Here is an 18583-nt window from a genome sequence, read left to right on the forward strand (position 1 = left end):
ATTGTTTCTCGATTAAAGTTGCTGGCACACACTGAACAATTCAGCACATACCCGAGGAGGTGAATGAGGCTAATGTGCAAACTTAATGGCACTTAAAGATTACCATATTGTACCACATGCAGTTTTGCATAACATCACAACATACCTATACAACACACTCCCAAAGTAAAAGGGGAATACACGCATACAGACACAACAGATCAGATGCAGTGTTTAGGTTTTGGTGAAAGAGTGCATGAAATATTCTGACCCTGTACACAACCCTGACAAAAAAGCCCATTTATTTTCTCCTCAAACCCTGACATGAAGCAAAGCTTACTCTGTGCACTTCATGCAGCTCAAAGTGCTGAATACAATAAAGGAAAAAGCTGTGGTCCAAGATGATCTCTTCATAAGGTCTTTGACTCAGTGCATCCTCTCCTACTGCTGATAACTCCATCACATTACTTAAAAAAAAACCAAAACACAAGGACTAAACAAAGACGGCTTCTAATAATTTTAAACCTGTAAGACTGCTGCAAGAAATTTGGCTACCTCACAGACATGGAGCCCAGTTTTTGCACTGGTGGGAAGACACACTTTGGCAAAAAGCATTGAAGAAAAGAAAAAAAAAATCTAGAGTATCTGCTCATTCAAGTCAACCTTTTCCCACCTTTGAGGAGGGAATAATGTGGTGGCACCAACAAAGAGAACCTAAAAAGTGCCACTAGAAAAAGTGCTATTAAAATAAATACAACAATCTATGTAAATTGTTTCTTACGCATAAATGCAATTAAAGTCAACTCCTGCCCTGAGAAATAGAGAGACAAGGAGAAAGATAATGTGAAGCATGACTGACTGGCTGCGCAAATTTAAAGGATAATCCTCATCTATTACAATTCAGGTCATGGGTTGTTGTTTTTGTAGTATTGGCTTTGATTTTTGTTAGTTAAAACAAATAAAACTAATCTAAATTGATGTTAATTGGGACCAAAATGAAGGTTGAGGAGAGATAAGTGATTAAACAAATGATTATCAAAGTGTTCTTAACATTATGATCCACCTTCTACATTATGCATCAATTACCATTTATGTCACCAAAAAACTGAACGTGGGTAAACTTTGTAAAAATAAATAAAAGGCAGACTTTTCATTGCATTAATTGATAGATGAGTTGGGAGGTAATGACATTGATAGGTATTACAAAAACTGACTTATTTGTTTTCTTGCAAAAAATGTATCCTATACAAAACAGAGGATAATTTTTATGTCTTGCACATGTGCAAATCAAAGCACATGTGCACTTAAGCTGATATTATAATTTACATCAACAACAAGCACAAGGTATAAAATGGCTTTTTGTTTGGCCAACAATACAAAATCCAAAGATATAGTTCAAGCCGGGAATAGAGCAGATAAAACTAACCAAATATTACCAATTTCTGCTTTGAAAAACTTTTTTTTTTTAAATTAGTGGAGTTATGTTAATGTACTATTCTTCATTGAGAGACAGACCAAATCAGCTCTGGTCAGGTAGAAGTTAAGGCATCAATTTGTTTCAAATTAATGACTGAAAGAGAGACCCAAGTTGTAAGACACAAGAAGTATCCTTTAAAGTAAACTTTACGGAAGACATCCTGCAGACAACCAACACACATTCACAACACGCACACTCCTGTACCTCCATGTAGGAAGTGTGTGGCAAAGTAACAGGAACTGATGCTGGTCTTTAACCAAAACACAGACATCATTATTGCCTCTTTCAACAGTACATCACACACACAAAATACACACTTTGCAACCTGCAAAACAACCTCCTTTCCATACATTGGATTTATTCCAAAAATAGATATAATGTTTTTATATACTGTTTACATTTATATTACGTTAACATATTACCAAGAATAACCACAACCTAATACAGGTTCAGATTTCACAATATTACATTTAGACAACTCTGAGGGTGTATGGACTGGCATGTGCAGGTCATCACTGAGGTTTTTTTTTTTTTTTCCTTTTTGCATCTGTTTGTGAATATGGCTGTTTATACATATGTATTTGGAAAGGTGTATCTGTGTGTGTGTGGGTGTGTTACACAGGTGTGCTTTCTTTCTATCTGCATACATCTCATTTGACCTGAGAATACACTCTGTACTTCAAACAGAGCTCCAACACATACATACACACACACACACACACACACACATCTACTAGCACATGGACACAACACTTCTAAACTACATAAATCTTTCAGAGAAAGAAGTGACACAATATTCTCCCAAAATCAAGCCTTCATTTGTGGCAAATGAAAACTTCTGTCCAAAGTAATCGCAGAAAATAAATTCTTGACTGAAAAATTCAAATAGCATGTATGAGGAAAGCCAAATCATCATCGCTTACGCATCTATACTAATAAAATGTCTGCACATGAAATGCTGAAGACATCTGTGAAGAGAATAGCAACTAGCCAGCTTTGCAAGCATCTTGCCTGATTATTAGTGTACAGTTTTTTTTTTGTTGTTGTTGTTTTTATTTATTTATTTTTTTTTACTAAAATGTAAACAGTCAAATCCTGTGCTGGACAAATTAACTGGGCCTTAATGACCGTGACATTTTATGCAGACAAGCTAAAATCATCCAAAATTCTGATACTAAATTTAATAAAAAAGTTTCAGAATTAATTGTTTTCTTGAGTACAGTCATGAAAAGTAAATGTGCAACATAATTGGCTGGTTTTGGCCGACTGACGCAATGGCATGTTCTACAGAACACACATTTCACTCGTTGAAACACTTCAGTTCTGTGATTATGTAATGAAGGTGCAGTGCAGACATTGAAAGTACCCATAAAAATTTCACTTTTCCAGCATAAATGCTGTTTGACCTCAGAACCGAGTATTTTCCATCCACTTACACGTCTTTAGACACGACAAAAGGACATTGGAGGGCTGCTAACAGGAAGCAAAGGTGGCAAGGCTTTATGTTGAATTAAAAAGGTATGAAATGTGGACCTGTGCTGCATCGTTAGGCCGGTCCGTTAGCAGAGGACTGCATCTCTCTGTAGGGTAAAGATGAAAAAAGGACAAATCCAGACCATCTTAGTTTAATTTGTCTCTATTCACTGAGAACACATGGTATCAACCACATACAGTGTGACTTAATTTAGTATTACAGAGCAAAAGAAAAAAAAAATCATTAAAAATAAAAAAGAAAGTCTACTTATGAGTGCATTGATCAAAGTTTGATAGTAACACAGGTTTTCTACTAAATATTTTAATATGGGCCAACTATCAGAAACCTGTACAGTATTTTTTACTACAAACATTTGAGGTGACAAAACAAGAAAGCAAAAGCAAACACTTCAAAATCATTGCTTGTGTTATCATCTGTGCTATTTTGACTGGCCAAATAATCAGATTTTGAACAAGTGTTATGACATACTAAATGTTGTTTTGTAAAATTACAGGTTGCATTTGTGTTTGGGTCGTCAGGAATGTCTGCAAATCTAAAAGTATCCTGTCTAAGGATACATAAAAATAAACAATACGTTTAAAACATTTAGAAATCTATTTATTTATATGGCATTCTATCAAAGAAGACATATGATGAGATTTTATTTTATTTTTTTTTAATAATCCTTTATTTGTCCCACAGTTGGGAAATTCTTTCTTTGCATTTAACCCATCCTAGTTGCTAGGAGCAGTGGGCTGCCAGATTCCATCGCAGAGGGGAGCAGTCGGGGGTTAAGGGCCTTGCTCAGGGAGCCACAGTGGTTTTTATCTTAGTTGCCAGCCCGAGGACTTGAACCCAGGTTCTACAGACCCAAGCCCACCTCTGTAACCTACCACTACCACTCCCTAGTTATCTTGTGTTGTCACAGTGACCCCTTCTACTTCACCTTTTTTTCCAAACTGCACTTTTAACAGTAATTAATCTTGGGTTGAGTTGAAAGATGTCATGATCACAGATTTTCTTGGTACGATTATTGCCAAAGAAATAACCACAATATTACGATTATCGTGTTTATTATCCTTTAATTAATTTCCCAACACCATAAATGTGTAAAATCACATGATCAGGTCTTTTAATTGGGCTGTCAGAATGAATGCAGAGATTAATTTGTGGAATTAAAGCATTATTTATTTATTTTTACGCATTAACATAAAAACAAAGTTATTACTCATGCCATATTAAAAATCCAAATTTGGCATCCATGTGGAATTCTGTGTGCAAGTTGTGCTGATGTGCCATTATGGCTCAGAGTTGATCTTTTATGGAAAGTGACGATATTAAGGAATCTTTATGATTAAGTAGTAACAGTGTTTAATATTGCCATTAATCGTGAAATTAAGTCATCTAGACATCCCTGCATCTCAACTGTCTCCCTCGACTTGAGTTGTCTCACCACCCATCCATTCAGCTGAACAACATAACCACACACTCACTGTTTAACAGCAGCTGACTGGTTAGTTGGACTGGCGGTAATTGGGCTGGAACTGTTTCCATGTTTCTTCTCCTTTCCATCTTCTCTTTCACTGTCTTTCCCTTTAACGGACAGTCCCTCTAGTGGCACCTTATCCGCTTCGCTGACAAAAAAGAAAAAGAAAAATATAGCTGTAACAGATGAGAAAGATAAGGGAGTTATTTTTACATTATTCTATTGATAAACTAGATGCTAGGTTGTTATTACTCTGCCTGGTGCTCACAGCAACTTGTGCATCCATGGGCTACTTCTGGCAACACACAAATGGCTCTGACTGACCAATCATAGTCAGCCGGGTGAAGGACGGTACCAATGTTCTCAATTTCATAATAGCATCTTATTAACTGTAACATGCTTGGTGGTGCACTGTTAGTAACCTGCTAATGAACTGGCCTGTTAGAAGGTTGACATGTTGCATTGGTTGCAACTTTTGTTCATAGCATGCTATCTGACAGACTGTTAGTAGTGGAGAGTTCTGTATGGAAACACCTCATATTGACTTTGGTCCTATCGATGCTATGGCTGGAAAAGAATAATCTATAATCACAATAGTCAGTGGTCATAAGCAATTCTCATCTTTTGATTTAACTCAGCATAAGAACAGCTGTCTAGGTCATCACCAAGTCAGCGTTATGGGTTAGTGTAGGGTTTTTTTGTGTTGTTTGTAAGTTAGACTTGGCCTGAATATACTGTACAAGGGTTTATGACTCCACATCCTGTTAAATGCAACAAGCAAACAGAAACATCTTAAATCCATCAAGAAAGCATTCCACACAACAGAGCACAGGCCCTCAAGCACAACATACCGTCTGAGTGCAGGTCTGAATATTCTGGAATCAAAGGGGAGATGAGACAGGAGGGAACACAAAACAGCAGGATGATATCAGAGGAAAAGTGGAGAAGGAAGAGGTAAAATAGTACAGGAATAAGTGTGGAAAGGAGGGTAAGGAGGTCTTTGAGAAACACTACAGTAACTGAGGGAGGACACAATACACCAGACAGAGCAGCAGCTCCTTTGAGAATGTGTACCTAGTGAAGACTGCCCTTTCATTTTTGGCATCCACAGTAAGCCGGATGGTCTCCTTGCCAGCACCTGTGGTGATAGTCTCTGTGGTGACCGTTTCATTGGATGTGGACTCTGTTTTTCCTTCTTCTTCGTCGCTGTCTGAACTGCTGGAGGAGGAACTGTCTGATGCCACTAGTGGAGCTTTTCTTGCCACGCATGCACTCCACACACAGGCTACGAAGGGTGAAGAAGGAGAAAGAACAGTCATCATTAATACATGATTAAAGCACTGGTTGTTCCAGAAATATAAAGCTTACATTTGTTTATTATTTCTTATTAAGTTCAAATATTGTTTAAATAAATAAATAAAACATGGAAGTGTTAAGATTATGAGTCACATCGTCATTTTGCAACAACTTACGATTCGGGTTTGGTTTGGTGTTGTCTGATCCACTGAGCTCCGAGTCCACCGGGGAACTGCATCTGGGTCTTGTTTCAGAGCTGGACATACAGTAATTCATACAGCTTGAATCAAATCAGTTATCTTTCAATAAACTCCATTAAAAGTTAAGTTTAAATCTACGTGAAGCTGGTGTGGCTAGGTGAGAGGAGCACTGCTGCTTCTCCGTAGGTAGCTCGCACAGTGGGAGTATTGCTACTTGGATTCTACTAACCGGTCACCCCAAAAGCTGGCTTTATCCCTGGTTAAGTGTCGCCACTTGCCACTTATGATATTGCTGCTAGAAGTAATGCTAGTAGTGGTATTGCTACCCTGAGTATAGCTACTCGAGTCAGCTAACAGCAAAATGTATTGCTACCCTTAGCAGTTAGCCACTCACACCACTGTTTTGCAACTGGCTAGTGAGAGGAATTTTTATCTTCAAAGCACTGTGCAAGCCCAGAACAAAGCGCCCGGCAACCGAGTTTGCACACTTGTCTGTGGACAGTTAAGTCCCAAGGGAGACAGTTCTGCTTGTAGAACTGAGAAGAAGTTTTTGAAAGACCTGCTTGCCAAGTGCCAGCCCTTTATATAATGGAAGGGTGTCCCCCCTCCCTGGCACTGACAGACATGCTCCAGCCAATCTTGGCTGGAGTAGTGCAATCAGAGCTTCTGATAAGGTCACGCCCATTGTGTTCCCATAGTGAGACACAAAACGAATGCACAGATCTCCACCAAGCCACAGGGTCACTCACCTGAGAAAAACCCCAAAAGGCCCAAAAGCCCACACAGTGCCTGGAATATTTTGAACCTTCTGGATCACCAGATCCAGAATATCAATATTGGGTCAAACAATGTTGGATTATAATGTCTACCATGATGTCATCTTGTAAATTTTTTTTTTTTTTTGTGGCCAAAGATTCTGGGCATTATCTGATGAGTTAAAAGCTGCAATGGCAAAATTATTCCTATCTCATCTCAGTACGTCATTGCCTATTAAATATTATTTTAAAAAATGGGGGATTTTCTAATATGCTCCATGTAATTAGACCGGGCTTAAACTCACCAACAGAAAGGCTGAAAGTCGGTGAACTTGGCCCACCCCTTCTCCTCAGCCTCTGATGCAGCTGGTTGGGAGACTGCAGTGTCCCAGGGAGAAAAGGCCGCCCCTGCTGCAGGAGCCTTTGAGTTCACCTCTCCGAAGTCTGCTACCCAGCCACTACCTGGGAAAGAAAAGCACCACACACACACACACACACACACACACTCAGTAACACTTATAATGTGAACTCTGGCTTAGCCATTAACAGCTTAGAGGGTAAAACTTGTTACAAACTGCATCTCACTCTTAGTTGATTCTGACTGGTCCTGACTTGAAAAAGAATCCAGGTCCTCTTTAGGGTCTTCTTCCTCAGAATCTGAGTCTGCTGCTCTGTCAAGGATGTCAGCATCAGAACTTGCTGGCATATCAAGAGTCGAACTGGGTGTTTGGCTTTGGGAGGACTGTAACCCACCAAACCTTGGAAACAAAAATAAGAACAATATGTTTTAGAGCATCTATACATCAGGAAACAGTGTACAGAGCATCTCTATTAATGCTTTTACCTGTTTCTTGACTTAGCTTGTGTTGCATAGTTGATTGCTTTTTCCTCCCAGATGTCCTCCTCATCATCATCAAAGGGCTGAATTCTCTCCTTGGAACAGGCCTCAAACACAGCGGCATTAGCCTGCAGAAATCATAATTTACATTTGCTCGCAATAATTCTCCTTGTTCATTACATCTACCATTCTTAAAAGCTTTATGAATTATTTATGTTCCCTCTCTGATTAAAATATAAATAACTTGTTTAAAAACAAGAAAAATATTTACAGTCCAAACTTAACAAAATAAACTCACACTATCTTGGCCTGCATCAATGTTGATATTGATCTCTGCAATCCGGTCAAAAGTTGCACTGCAATGTAAGCAGAGTTACCCAGTCAGTACAGACTCACAGTAATACAGAGACACAAAGAGGATAGTGTTAGCTAAATTACCCAATGCTGTCGTCATGATCAGTAAATTCCTCATCATTGAACCCAAACTGATCCACGAAGTTAGCTGTCATCTGCTGGATTTGGTAGTCTGAAAATGCCTAAAACACATGATCAGGATATTTAAATACAACAGGTCACAATAGAGAAATATTTTAGTGGTGTTTATGTGGTGTACCTGCTGTACTGTCAGCTCTTTGGGGAAGGGGCTCTCCATATCATCCTCTGAGGAAGGTTGAGGATTTCCAGTTCCGACCTAAACTCAGAAACATCAATACAAATGCATCATTTTATGTTTGAATCCAAATTATGATTAAAAATAAAACAGCTGGTAAATGTTTTATGTGTGTGCATGAGGGTTTACCAGGTCTATAGCATTCTTTCTGTTGGTTTCTGATAGTGTTTGTTCCACAAAGGTTTCCCAGCGCCCTCTGTAGTCCTCTGGTAGCTCTATATCAAAAAGCACAAGAACAAAAGTGTGATGAGTGAGATGTGATTTTCTGCTTTTGCTGTTACTCTTGTATTAGTGTTCCACACACCTGTAATGAGGCTACTAATCTGGGTATGAACCGGGCCTTTCTCTAGGTTGTGAACCACTGTGTTAGCAATCCTTGTCAGATGTCCCATGTACCCTCTTCTCATACCACCGTCTGACCTGAACAAAAATGTATGCTTAAAAGAAACCCATTTTTCAGCTCATGACTAAAAATAGCATTATACCAACATCTAAAAAGCTTCTTACTGAATTTTGCTGTTCTCCTCCCAAGCTTCCAGAATCCTCTGAATAAGGTGGCAGTGCTGGAACAACTTGTTAGAGAGAAAAGACTCATTCAATTGATTTAATTCACAAGGAAGGTTCAAAATGGACATTCCATATGACTAAATGGGATTTGTTAATAAGAAAAGCAAAGAAACCTACATGAGTCACCATTAAGTTATGGGCAGAGTTATCAGAGGTAACTGGAGGTTCAGAAGTTGCTGCTTCGATCAAATTTTGCTCTTGTGATGCATCTTGATTAGTCTTGAATTGTTCGTGGGCACTCAAGCCAGGCTGAAGTCTCATTTCATGGGCACAAGGCCGGATGATGGCAGCGACACAAAGCTCCACTTGGAGGTGCAGAAAGTTGTTCCATGTGTACTTAAAGAACAAGTCCTATAAAAAGACATACATTTTATATAGGGTCATTTAACATCTGTCACCACACTCTGAGGATGTGAACATTACAGAACGTTTAATCTCACCAGGAGGAGGTCCATGGTATTGAGTCTGCAAAGTTCCTGTGCTACCACTGCGTGGCTGGCAGAGCTTGTATAAAGAAGCGAGGCCACAAGTCTGGCTATGTGTAGACGTGTGTTCCCTAAAGGTTCCTCCAGCACACCCAGGGTAGTCAGCATAGGATCTCGCTAAACAAGCACAGACACAGTTTATAGCAAGTGGTGAAACAGGAGGAGTCAGAGCATGCTTGACATTTACAGCATGTTCAAGAAAATCGGTTGCTACTTTTGAAACCCTTTTTAGGACCTACAGATTATTTTCTCTTTGGTCATGTACCTTGAGTGGCTCTAGAAGTAGTTGGTGGAAGTGCATCAGGTGTGGCTGAATAGCCAGTAAGATACTGCTGTTAACAGTGTAACTCCTCTCAAATCCCTGAGCATCCATTACACCATCCACCCTGTCATCAACAAAATGCAAGTACAATAGAAAATTCATGAAACATTACAAAAAAAAAAAAAAAAAGAGAAATGAAATAAAACACTCTGCACTTAATATTAAAATTATAAAAAAACAATAGATCAGGGGTTAAAAGATGACTGATCTCTGTAAAGCTAAATCTAATAACATTAGTTTCTTACACACCATTTAAAATCAATTCAAAGTGTCTCACTCACACAGGCCTCCGTATTTCCAGTAAGGTCAGAAGAACTTGAATCCCACAGACGATACAGCTTTCAGTCCTCTCTCCAGAGAACATATTCTGCAGCAACTGCTCAACACATTCCTGTCTGTAGAAACACAATGGAGTGTGTCATTGCCTCTGCATCTGGTTGACACAGAGCGAGTGCATGTGTTTGGGCATCTCTCTGACTTACGATTCCAGCACAATCAGCAGAGGGTCAGGCTGTGAAATATCTTGAAGCTGACTAGCCTGATCTCTGCTAAGACGGATGATGTCACACAAAGTCTGCGAAGCATTGGATTGCCTCTGTGAGCGAGAAAAAGTGTACACAGTCATTCAGCCTTGTATAGCCTCTAGATTCTGCCAGTGATAGTAACCTTGGGGTTTTTTTTCAGCCACTTCCAGGAGAAACACATGTAATAAATTAATTCTTTTCTCTGTCTTGTTTTATGAATGTGCCAATAAATGAAACACGTTTTAATCACAAAAATGAAAAATTAATAAAACACATAAAAGAACTGTCATTCTGTCTTACCTCTTCATCTCTCTCAGGGTGAATGAGCTCTATGAGTCTCTGGGCCAGTTTCTGTTCATTCAACCACTATTATGAAAATAATATTAAAAATATTAAAATTTGTGTTAAAAAAAAAAAGGAAAAATATCTGAAACTGGTGTAAAATTTTAAATGGGCTATCACGTACTGTAAGAGTTTCAAGGCGAAGCGGAGGAGGCTCCACACAGCTGATAAGACGTAGAAGAACATCCATCATGGCTGATGTGTCAATATGCTTCAGAACCAAGGACAGAAATCCCTCCTTCTTCCTCAGGAAACTAATTACCTATGTAGCACAGGGAATAGAGAAAACAAAACAGGAAACTTAAAAGTAGGACACAGAAGGACAAGTAGCGCAAGTAGTTGTTAAGATCATCAAAAAATGATAATGTCAAAAAATAAATAAATAAATAAATTTTTGGGAGGACACTGTTTTTTAGATTGATCTGCATTCACCTCTAATTTTTTGGGAGGTTGGCAGATCAAAGTACAACAGCAGATATTTCAATATCTGCAAATTGATAAAGACATAATTTTGCTCGGTCAGTTCCTAAATAATGAATAGATGTCCCCCCGACACCATCTTCTATGTGCAGCAGTCGTTCAGCTTTAAGGTTTAGACTTTTAATTTGATGTCAAAAGTCAAAGCTCCCTCTTATTTTAAAAATGTGTGCCTCCTCCATCCGCCAGCCTATGACCCCAGAAATAATTTCATCACATTTTCATGGCTCAATTCCACGTGAAACACTGGAGGAGGAGGAACAGGTATCTTTTGTGAAGCCTTTTAGGGATCTGACATGCATGATAAAAATCGGAGAGTCAAATCATTCCAAATTGTAAATTCAGCCTCTTCCTCATGAGTGTCCTCTGTACAGAGGGCTGAGTGAGATCTGTGCAGCACAAATGATTTTAGCACACGCTAGAAAGCACCAATGCTAACATGTAGCATAACAAAGTGAGGGCTAGAAACTCAGCTAAGACTCTACCATGAACTGGCATCCAAACAAAATACAGTTAAAACCCCAAGCAATTAAATGGGCATGTAATTAAAAAACAACAGCCACATTCACTTTAGAGCTTTTGCTAATTCCCCCAATTCAACCCAATTCAAAACAAGGTATCATCTGTAAGCAGAGAATCTGCTGATTACAGAGCTGTCTGTCTTATTACCATGCAATGAAAACGGAGTGAGCTAGCAGCTAAAGAGTAGTAAAAAAAACACTTCACAAAACCGTAAACTGTCTTACCTTTGTTTGTAAAAAAATAAAAATAAAAAAAAAGCTGCTAATGTCTTCTCTTATATGTTTGCATTATTACAGTGAAGTGCACACTCTTTGGGGTTATTCTTTCTAGAACGTTTGTTTGTGGTGTGATTTTTGGCATCATCTCTTTTTTCTCTGGACTGGGATTGGTTAATAGAGGTGTAGATCATGAACATCGAGATGTTTTGAAGAAATTTTTACATTTTGTTTTATGAGTGAAATACATTGCCTGGCCAGCGAAAAAAAAAGGTCACACACTCTAATATGTTGTTGGACCACCTTTAGTTTTGATTACAGCCGCATTCTCTTTGACATTGTTTTAATAAGCTTCTGCAATGTCACAAGACTTATTTCCATCCAGTGTTGCATTGTCTTTTCACCAAGATCTTACATTGATGATGGGAGAGTCCAACCACTGTGCAAAACATTCTCCAGCACACAAAGATTCTTAATGGGGTTAAAGATCTGGACTTTGTGGTGGTCAATCCATGTGTGAAAATGTCTCATGCTCCCTGAACCACTGTTTCACAATTTGAGCCAATGAGTCCTGGCTTTGTCGTCTTGAAATATGGTCATGCCATCAGGGAAGAAAAAAATCCATCGATGGAATAACCTGCTCATTCAGTATACTCAGATAGTCGGCTGACCTCATTCTTTGGGCACTTAATGTAGCTGAACCTAGACCTGACCTATTGCAGCAACCCCAGATCATAGACTACAGTAGACACTAGACATGATAGCTGGATCGCTTCATCTGCCTCTCTTCTTACCCTGATGCTCTTACTCTGGTCTCATCAGACCACATGACCTTCTTCCATTGCTCCAGAGTCTAATCCTAATGCTCCCTTACAAACTGAAGGCTTTTTCTTCAGTTAGCCTCACAGATTAGTTGTTTTCTTATGGCTACACAGCTATTCAGTCCCAATCCCTTAAGTTCCCTTTGCATTGTGCAAGTGGATATGCTCTTACTTTCACTTTTAAACATAGCCCCGAGTTCTACTGTTTTTCTTCTATTTGATTTTACCAAGCGTTTAAGTAATCACTGATCACCATCATTCAAGAATTTTTTCTTTTTACCACCTTTATCCCTTGAAGATGATGGTTCCCCACTATCCTTCCACTTTTTAATAATGTGTTGAACAGTTTTAGTAGTTTCTGCAATCTTCTTAGATGTTTTCTCTGCTTGATGCATTCCAATGATTTGACCCTTCTTAAAAAGACTAACACATCCCGTGGTCTTCTCTATTACCATTGGATGTGTCTTTCCACATGGATGTTTAAGAAATGAGAAGCTACTCATTGTATTAAGTTTGGTTTAAATAACTTGTTGCCACCTGAAAGATAAATCGCCCATGCAGTAATTATCTAGGAGGCTCGTACCTATTTGTTAGTTAAATCCAGGTGGCAACTTCTTTATTGGCCAGGCAGTGTATAATTAGTTTTCCACTCTGGTACCTGAGAAAGGTCAAATGGAACATTTGGGCACAGTAAGGTGGTTCCGCCTGGACATACCTCTGATAAAACATCTGTAAAACTGCCGAGGTTCACTTTTCTAGCATCAGTTACTCATCAGATTGTAGTTTACAAATTCTTCAATGAAACGTGCCTACTATCTTATAATTCAAATGTCATTTGTAGTATAAGTTATTTTTTCTTTCTTTTTTGTTTTCACATGTAGCCTCATAAGCTACATGTGAAGTCATTGGACTACCTGCTCTACTGCTTGAGCCACTGCGGTCCCAGTTGAATTATAAAGTAAAATTTTTTATCTCTGCCTGAGTTCCTGATGAATTTCCTCTGACTTGATTCTAAAACTTCACTTGTAATTTCACATGTCTCAGCCCAAAATTATATATATATAAAAAAAATTATAAAATATACGTTATTTACTTTAGGTATGTCATTTCAGACAGGAAGCAGAAAAAAATACAGCTTGTAAGGAAGACGTTTAAGTAAATATATACAGATACCTTTTTGTGCTCAGCTGATAGAAATAATCAAACACAAGCTGTATGCTGTGGTAAAACAATGGTAAAATGATGCAGGTGCACATACTCCACTCAGAGAGAAGGGGCTAGGAAATGAGGATAGGAAGACTGTACGTAGAAATTGAGAAATGAGATAAGAAGTATGTGTAAATTAACTCCTTGCCAGCAAGATGAAAATGGAAAAAAGGGCAAAAATTAAGTATGTGCATGTAGTATATGTTACCTCAAATCTTTATACCATTCACACATAAAAACACAGACAGCCCATCACAGATTAAGCTTTTCGTGGAGTATGAATTGACCGGATCAAAACAAACTTTTTCTTTTTCTTGCAGCCTCGAGAACAAGAACAAACTTCTTGCAGAGTATGTAACAAGCTTGATGAAACAAACCTAGTTTGAAATCTTCAAGCCTGTATAAGACAAAAAAAAAAAAAACACAAGCATGGCTTTGAGTGCTGGCACATCTGGATGTTGTGGAAAACCTAAATACCAACTTGTAATAAGAACCCTCAGACTCGATTAAATCAAAACATAAAATATAGCCGTTACCTTCTATGAGTGTGCCATTGATTTAGCTGTATGAGCCTGCATGTGTGTGCGTATTACCTGCTCAGTCTTCCGTGTGATGAGGTTCCCAATTGTCTTGCTAAAGAAAGATGCCAGAAGGGGGTTAAGCGGGGATGGCTGCTCCAGGAAAGCATACAGACTTTCCAACAGAGGCTCCTCATTACCCAGCTTATCGTTGATCACTCCTACATCACATGTCAACAGCTCACAGGCTATATTTGGATACCTGGAATAAATGTAGAAAACAACGCTTGCAGTAAAATAAAAATAAAAATAAATAAAATCATGACTAGATTTAGGTTTTGGAACATTGTTGTGTGGCAGTAAAACTAAATAAGCAGCATTTTCCATCAAACAACCAGCTTGACTTTCATAGGTTGTTTTTTAAACTTGCAAATAAGTAGTTATTTTAAATATGAATCTGGTTAGCTGGCTATTTTTTCTTAAATCTCAACACTACTGAACTTTATGGCCTTTTATAAATGGCAAGTAAGCTGTATAATATAGTGCCGAATCAGCAAAACTCCTTTTCCCCCCAAGATGCAGTTTACAACATCAGCATATTCCTCACTACAGCACCTACTTGAAGCGCTTTGTCTCCTCTGCACCAGCAGGGGGCTCTGTTGTAATCATATGAACCAGATCCTGCATGCACTGGTCCTGGCACAAGAACTGGAGAAGTCTATAAATCCGTGAAGAAGGAAAAACAAGCACAAGTATATTTAGAGGCATGCCAGTGAAAGCTACAAACAGTTTCAGCATCCAGCTGCAGAAAAAAATAAGCTGACCTCCTGTTTTGGGCCTTGCACTCTTGCAGAACATCTTCCTCATCCATGAGCTCAGTGAGTGTGACATCCTCCTTGTCCAGCAAAGCCTCCAGATGAGAGGATGTGTGCAAATCAAACTTCCAAAACATGGTTGATGTCACTGTAATGTACACTTAGCTGTTGATCAGAAGAGAACGTGACACACAAAAAAAAGGTCATGATTTTAAAACATTCATACATAGACAATAAGAGGCCCAATAACCATATTTATTTTAACACATTTCTAACATATAACCTAAACTAATATACTTACGTTTTGACAAGGAGCTGCACCTTCAGATGGATCTTGCTAAATACCCATCTGTCATATAGGCATGGCGGGGCCTGAATTTCTGAGTATCAGCAAATTCACGTCACTCATTCTAACGACACACAAACACTGGAGAGACGGCCTTCAACCTGGTCATGAGAAACAAGAAAATAAGAAACAGCAGTGTTACAAAGTAATTTTCAGCAAGATCTGCTTTGCTGCCTCCCTCACAGCCAAAGAATTAAATTCAAGCCAAGTGTGGGAGCTAGGCTTGCACTCCTCTCTAGAAAGAACAGAAAGCATTGCATGTTCAATTAAATTATAGTTGCCCATTTTTGCTCTGATATTAGACAGCTTGCTCTGAGAGTGGCCTCACACACACACACATTATATATATATATATATATATATATATATATATATATATATATATATATATATATATATATTTATATATACACACATCTTATTACAGCATATATTCAATATATATACATATATTGAATATATGCTGTAATAAGAAGGAAAAACAGAAAAAAAAGAACATTCACACAATTACTTTTTAATACCTAAATTCATTGTGCTTTTGTGTATGTTGCATAGCTGACATCTTACTGACATAGCTGACGTGTTACTACAAAGTAAAAACTAGAGACTAAATGTGATGATGATATCGGCTAAACACTTTATAAGGCGGACAGGATTAGATAAAAGCCCAAAGGCTCACTTCACCTGACATTACCTTGAGCCACATTAGACCACAGAAGGAATTAGAAACCCATCCTAATAAAACTGGCCAAGGATTTAGTTTATGATCCTTAAGGTTTATTATAAGGCTGATATAACGTGACCGTAAAGTTAGCTGTTAGATATCGCAACAGAAAAGTACTGTATCGTTTTACAGTGTAAAATAAAGGTGAAACACAATATTAATTTTTGAACGCCATTAAAATTGACTGTATAATACCGTTTCCTCGTGCACACAAATCTCTAATCAACGTGTCGAGGTTTAACAGGTGTTTTGTAATGTGAAATAAGTCAATGTGTGTATCCCTAAGCTATTTAGACTTTTAAATGTAACACAACATCCCTGTCAGGGCCAGCTTTAAAGGCCTTTCTGCGTCCTCATAGCAGCTCAAAACGTTTAATGTTAGCTATTTACGGATTCTAGCTACAGCATGCTAACAGTAGCGTCAACGCAAATTAATGTTCATTAGCCAAGCCATATTACTTCAGGTTAACTTATCACTTTATCATTGTGTGTCACGCGCTTGATCACGATGCTTTTCACTTACCTTGCATGCAAATAACACACCAGTCTGCTAACACAGCCTCACTTGCATTGCTAACGTTGCTATTCCAACACGATATTTTAAGCAAACTGCGTTTAAAAAGCAACAGCGATAGGTCCGTTATTTATCGCAGCCCGGAGCTTACATTCAGTGCTGGGACGACGTCCTCCTGATTGAGATCTAACGTTACCGTTTTCCAGCAACTTGACAGCCTGGCAGCTCGCGCAGGCTTCATTTTAGATAACTGGTATTTTTCTTCTTCTTCTTCTTCCCCAAAACGTGAGCGAATCTTACCTTCAATCCATCATTTCATCAGTCGTCATCTACAAGCTGAAAGGACGGCAGCTTTAGCTGTCAAGTCACCCGGAGGCCCCTTGCAGCCTTTTCATGACTGCGTTGTTAGCTTAACTGGATATCACCCTTTCCTGGCTGCAATGTCACTTACACTGCCTTTACACAGGGGATACCGTGCAGCTGTATTGACACACAGTAAACAGAAAATAAATTAGATTAAAAAAATGTTATTTAAAAGTTAATATGGCGACTATTTAATGTTTTATCAAAAGTTTGGATTTACTGTGTAAACGTAACTGTAAATATTTGCTGTCACCAGGGGCGTTGCTAGCAGTAGAGTTCCACTGGGGCCCCACTCCCAAGTCACATAGTTTGTTTTTCTTGAAAGCCTGTTGCATTTATTATTATTTTTTTAAGTACAATGCAAACTTTGCATTGGCAGGATTACTTTTAAAATGTAACCAAATATTTCTATCATCACCTTGTTTATATTACTATAAGAAATATAACAATTGCTTTATGGTTAAGTAAATATATTAAGCTCCAACATGTAGAACTGCATACATGTGGCAGGCTTTGCATACTCACCTTGCATAAAGCAATATATGCTGATTTAAACTGCATTGAAGAAATGGTGCAAACTCAAACAATTAAAAATAATCATCAAAATTTGAATTTATATTGATGAATGAGTGAAGCTTGTAGATAGACTGTGTAAACAACTGTACTCCTTATGATGATGACCTAAAATCTGCAGATTTACAATGTCTGTAAATATACCAAGATTTAAGAAAATAATCAATTTGGTTGTAGCACCTTTCAATCACCAACATTTTGATTTATTCAATACTATAAACAGAAAGTGAACATTTACATAATGGATCTCTTTAGAGTCTCTTTGTGGCTCTACTATTGAAGGAGGCAATACATGCAGGTTTTCATTTTTGGTCCTATGAGATTATTTCCCTGCTGATATAAATAATCTATTGAGCAAAAGATATTCTTAATTCCATATCAGCTAGGCTTATCTTGGTTAAGTAAAGGTTAAATAAAAAAAAATGGCAATGTTCTATAAAGGTCAGAACACGAGCAAATGAAACTGTAGTAAGAGAAACAATTAGTACTCTCCTGCTCCCACAAGGTGGTGGCAAATGATTTTAAAACCTGAAAATAGTCTGTAGTTGACCAAAAGCACTCCCATCTTTTGTAGAGTTAGAATTGAGTTTTTTTATATACGAAAAAAAAAATTGTTTTAGTTATCAAATAAATGTGCATATGATACTGTTACTTTTTTCTGTTAATAACAATCTATAACCGTTAACAATTACTTTTTTTAATAAAACTGAAAAATAAATGAAGTAGCAATACATTAGAATGAAAAAATCACTGAATGGCTTCACAGAGTTTCACCAAAACTTATGTTGCCTATTGGATTGATAAGAATTCAACAAGAATATTTTTAATCTTGCATTACAATTTAGAAAGAGTCTATTGCATTATGATAATGAGAAATATATATAGATGTTTGAAGATTTGCTACAGAACTTTTCGGCAGAAGACTTGAGTTAGAATCCTATTTTGTACCATTAACTTGTTTGTTAAGTTTGAAACTAGTCCACTGGGTTTTCATTAAAATAGACCATGAACTCGATATATCCCTGCTTGAATCAACACAACAGAAAAACCAAAAAAGTTTCTCTGTGTTGTGAG

At 37.9% G+C, this 18583-nt stretch overlaps 1 protein-coding gene across 3 annotated transcripts; it reads right to left on the bottom strand.

The window, feature by feature from the left end:
• Positions 1–1993: 1993 nt before the first annotated feature.
• On the bottom strand, positions 1994–17213 carry ppp6r2b (protein phosphatase 6, regulatory subunit 2b). 3 transcript variants are annotated; one of them, XM_041996866.1, is made up of 26 exons: positions 17171–17213; positions 16874–17053; positions 15291–15436; positions 14999–15154; positions 14794–14892; positions 14250–14436; positions 10540–10677; positions 10374–10439; positions 10032–10144; positions 9831–9944; positions 9493–9613; positions 9183–9344; positions 8860–9093; positions 8683–8747; positions 8480–8595; positions 8305–8390; positions 8119–8196; positions 7944–8041; positions 7804–7861; positions 7512–7633; positions 7253–7425; positions 6973–7129; positions 5889–5968; positions 5491–5701; positions 4424–4564; positions 1994–3036 (listed from the first exon to the last, which is right to left on the bottom strand). In XM_041996866.1, exons 4-26 carry the CDS (start codon positions 15124–15126, stop codon positions 3003–3005), a joined length of 2781 nt encoding a protein of 926 aa, XP_041852800.1. In that variant the 5' UTR covers positions 15127–15154; positions 15291–15436; positions 16874–17053; positions 17171–17213; the 3' UTR covers positions 1994–3002. The 3 variants fall into 3 exon arrangements, with proteins under 3 accessions (XP_041852800.1, XP_041852798.1, XP_041852801.1); XM_041996864.1 differs by lacking the exons at positions 1994–3036; positions 4424–4564; positions 16874–17053; positions 17171–17213 and adding exons at positions 4571–5291; positions 16583–16834; XM_041996867.1 differs by lacking the exons at positions 1994–3036; positions 4424–4564; positions 14794–14892; ... (2 more) ...; positions 16874–17053; positions 17171–17213 and adding an exon at positions 4571–5291 and having other exon boundaries at positions 14250–14289; positions 14375–14428.
• Positions 17214–18583: the final 1370 nt, after the last annotated feature.

Source organism: Melanotaenia boesemani, chromosome 10 (assembly GCF_017639745.1).
Source record: "Melanotaenia boesemani isolate fMelBoe1 chromosome 10, fMelBoe1.pri, whole genome shotgun sequence".
NCBI lineage: Eukaryota > Metazoa > Chordata > Actinopteri > Atheriniformes > Melanotaeniidae > Melanotaenia > Melanotaenia boesemani.

What these genes read in the sequence shown, in the direction of transcription:
- ppp6r2b (XM_041996864.1), bottom strand. Translation starts at nt 15,126, where the DNA reads ATGTTTTGGAAGTTTGATTTGCACACATCCTCTCATCTGGAGGCTTTG. An exon ending in TCACACGGAAGACTGAGCAG is followed by an intron (nt 10,678 to 14,249) that starts GTAATACGCACA and finishes TGTGCTACATAG; the next exon opens with GTAATTAGTTTCCTGAGGAA. An exon ending in TTGATGCAGGCCAAGATAGT is followed by an intron (nt 7,634 to 7,803) that starts GTGAGTTTATTT and finishes TGATTTCTGCAG; the next exon opens with GCTAATGCCGCTGTGTTTGA.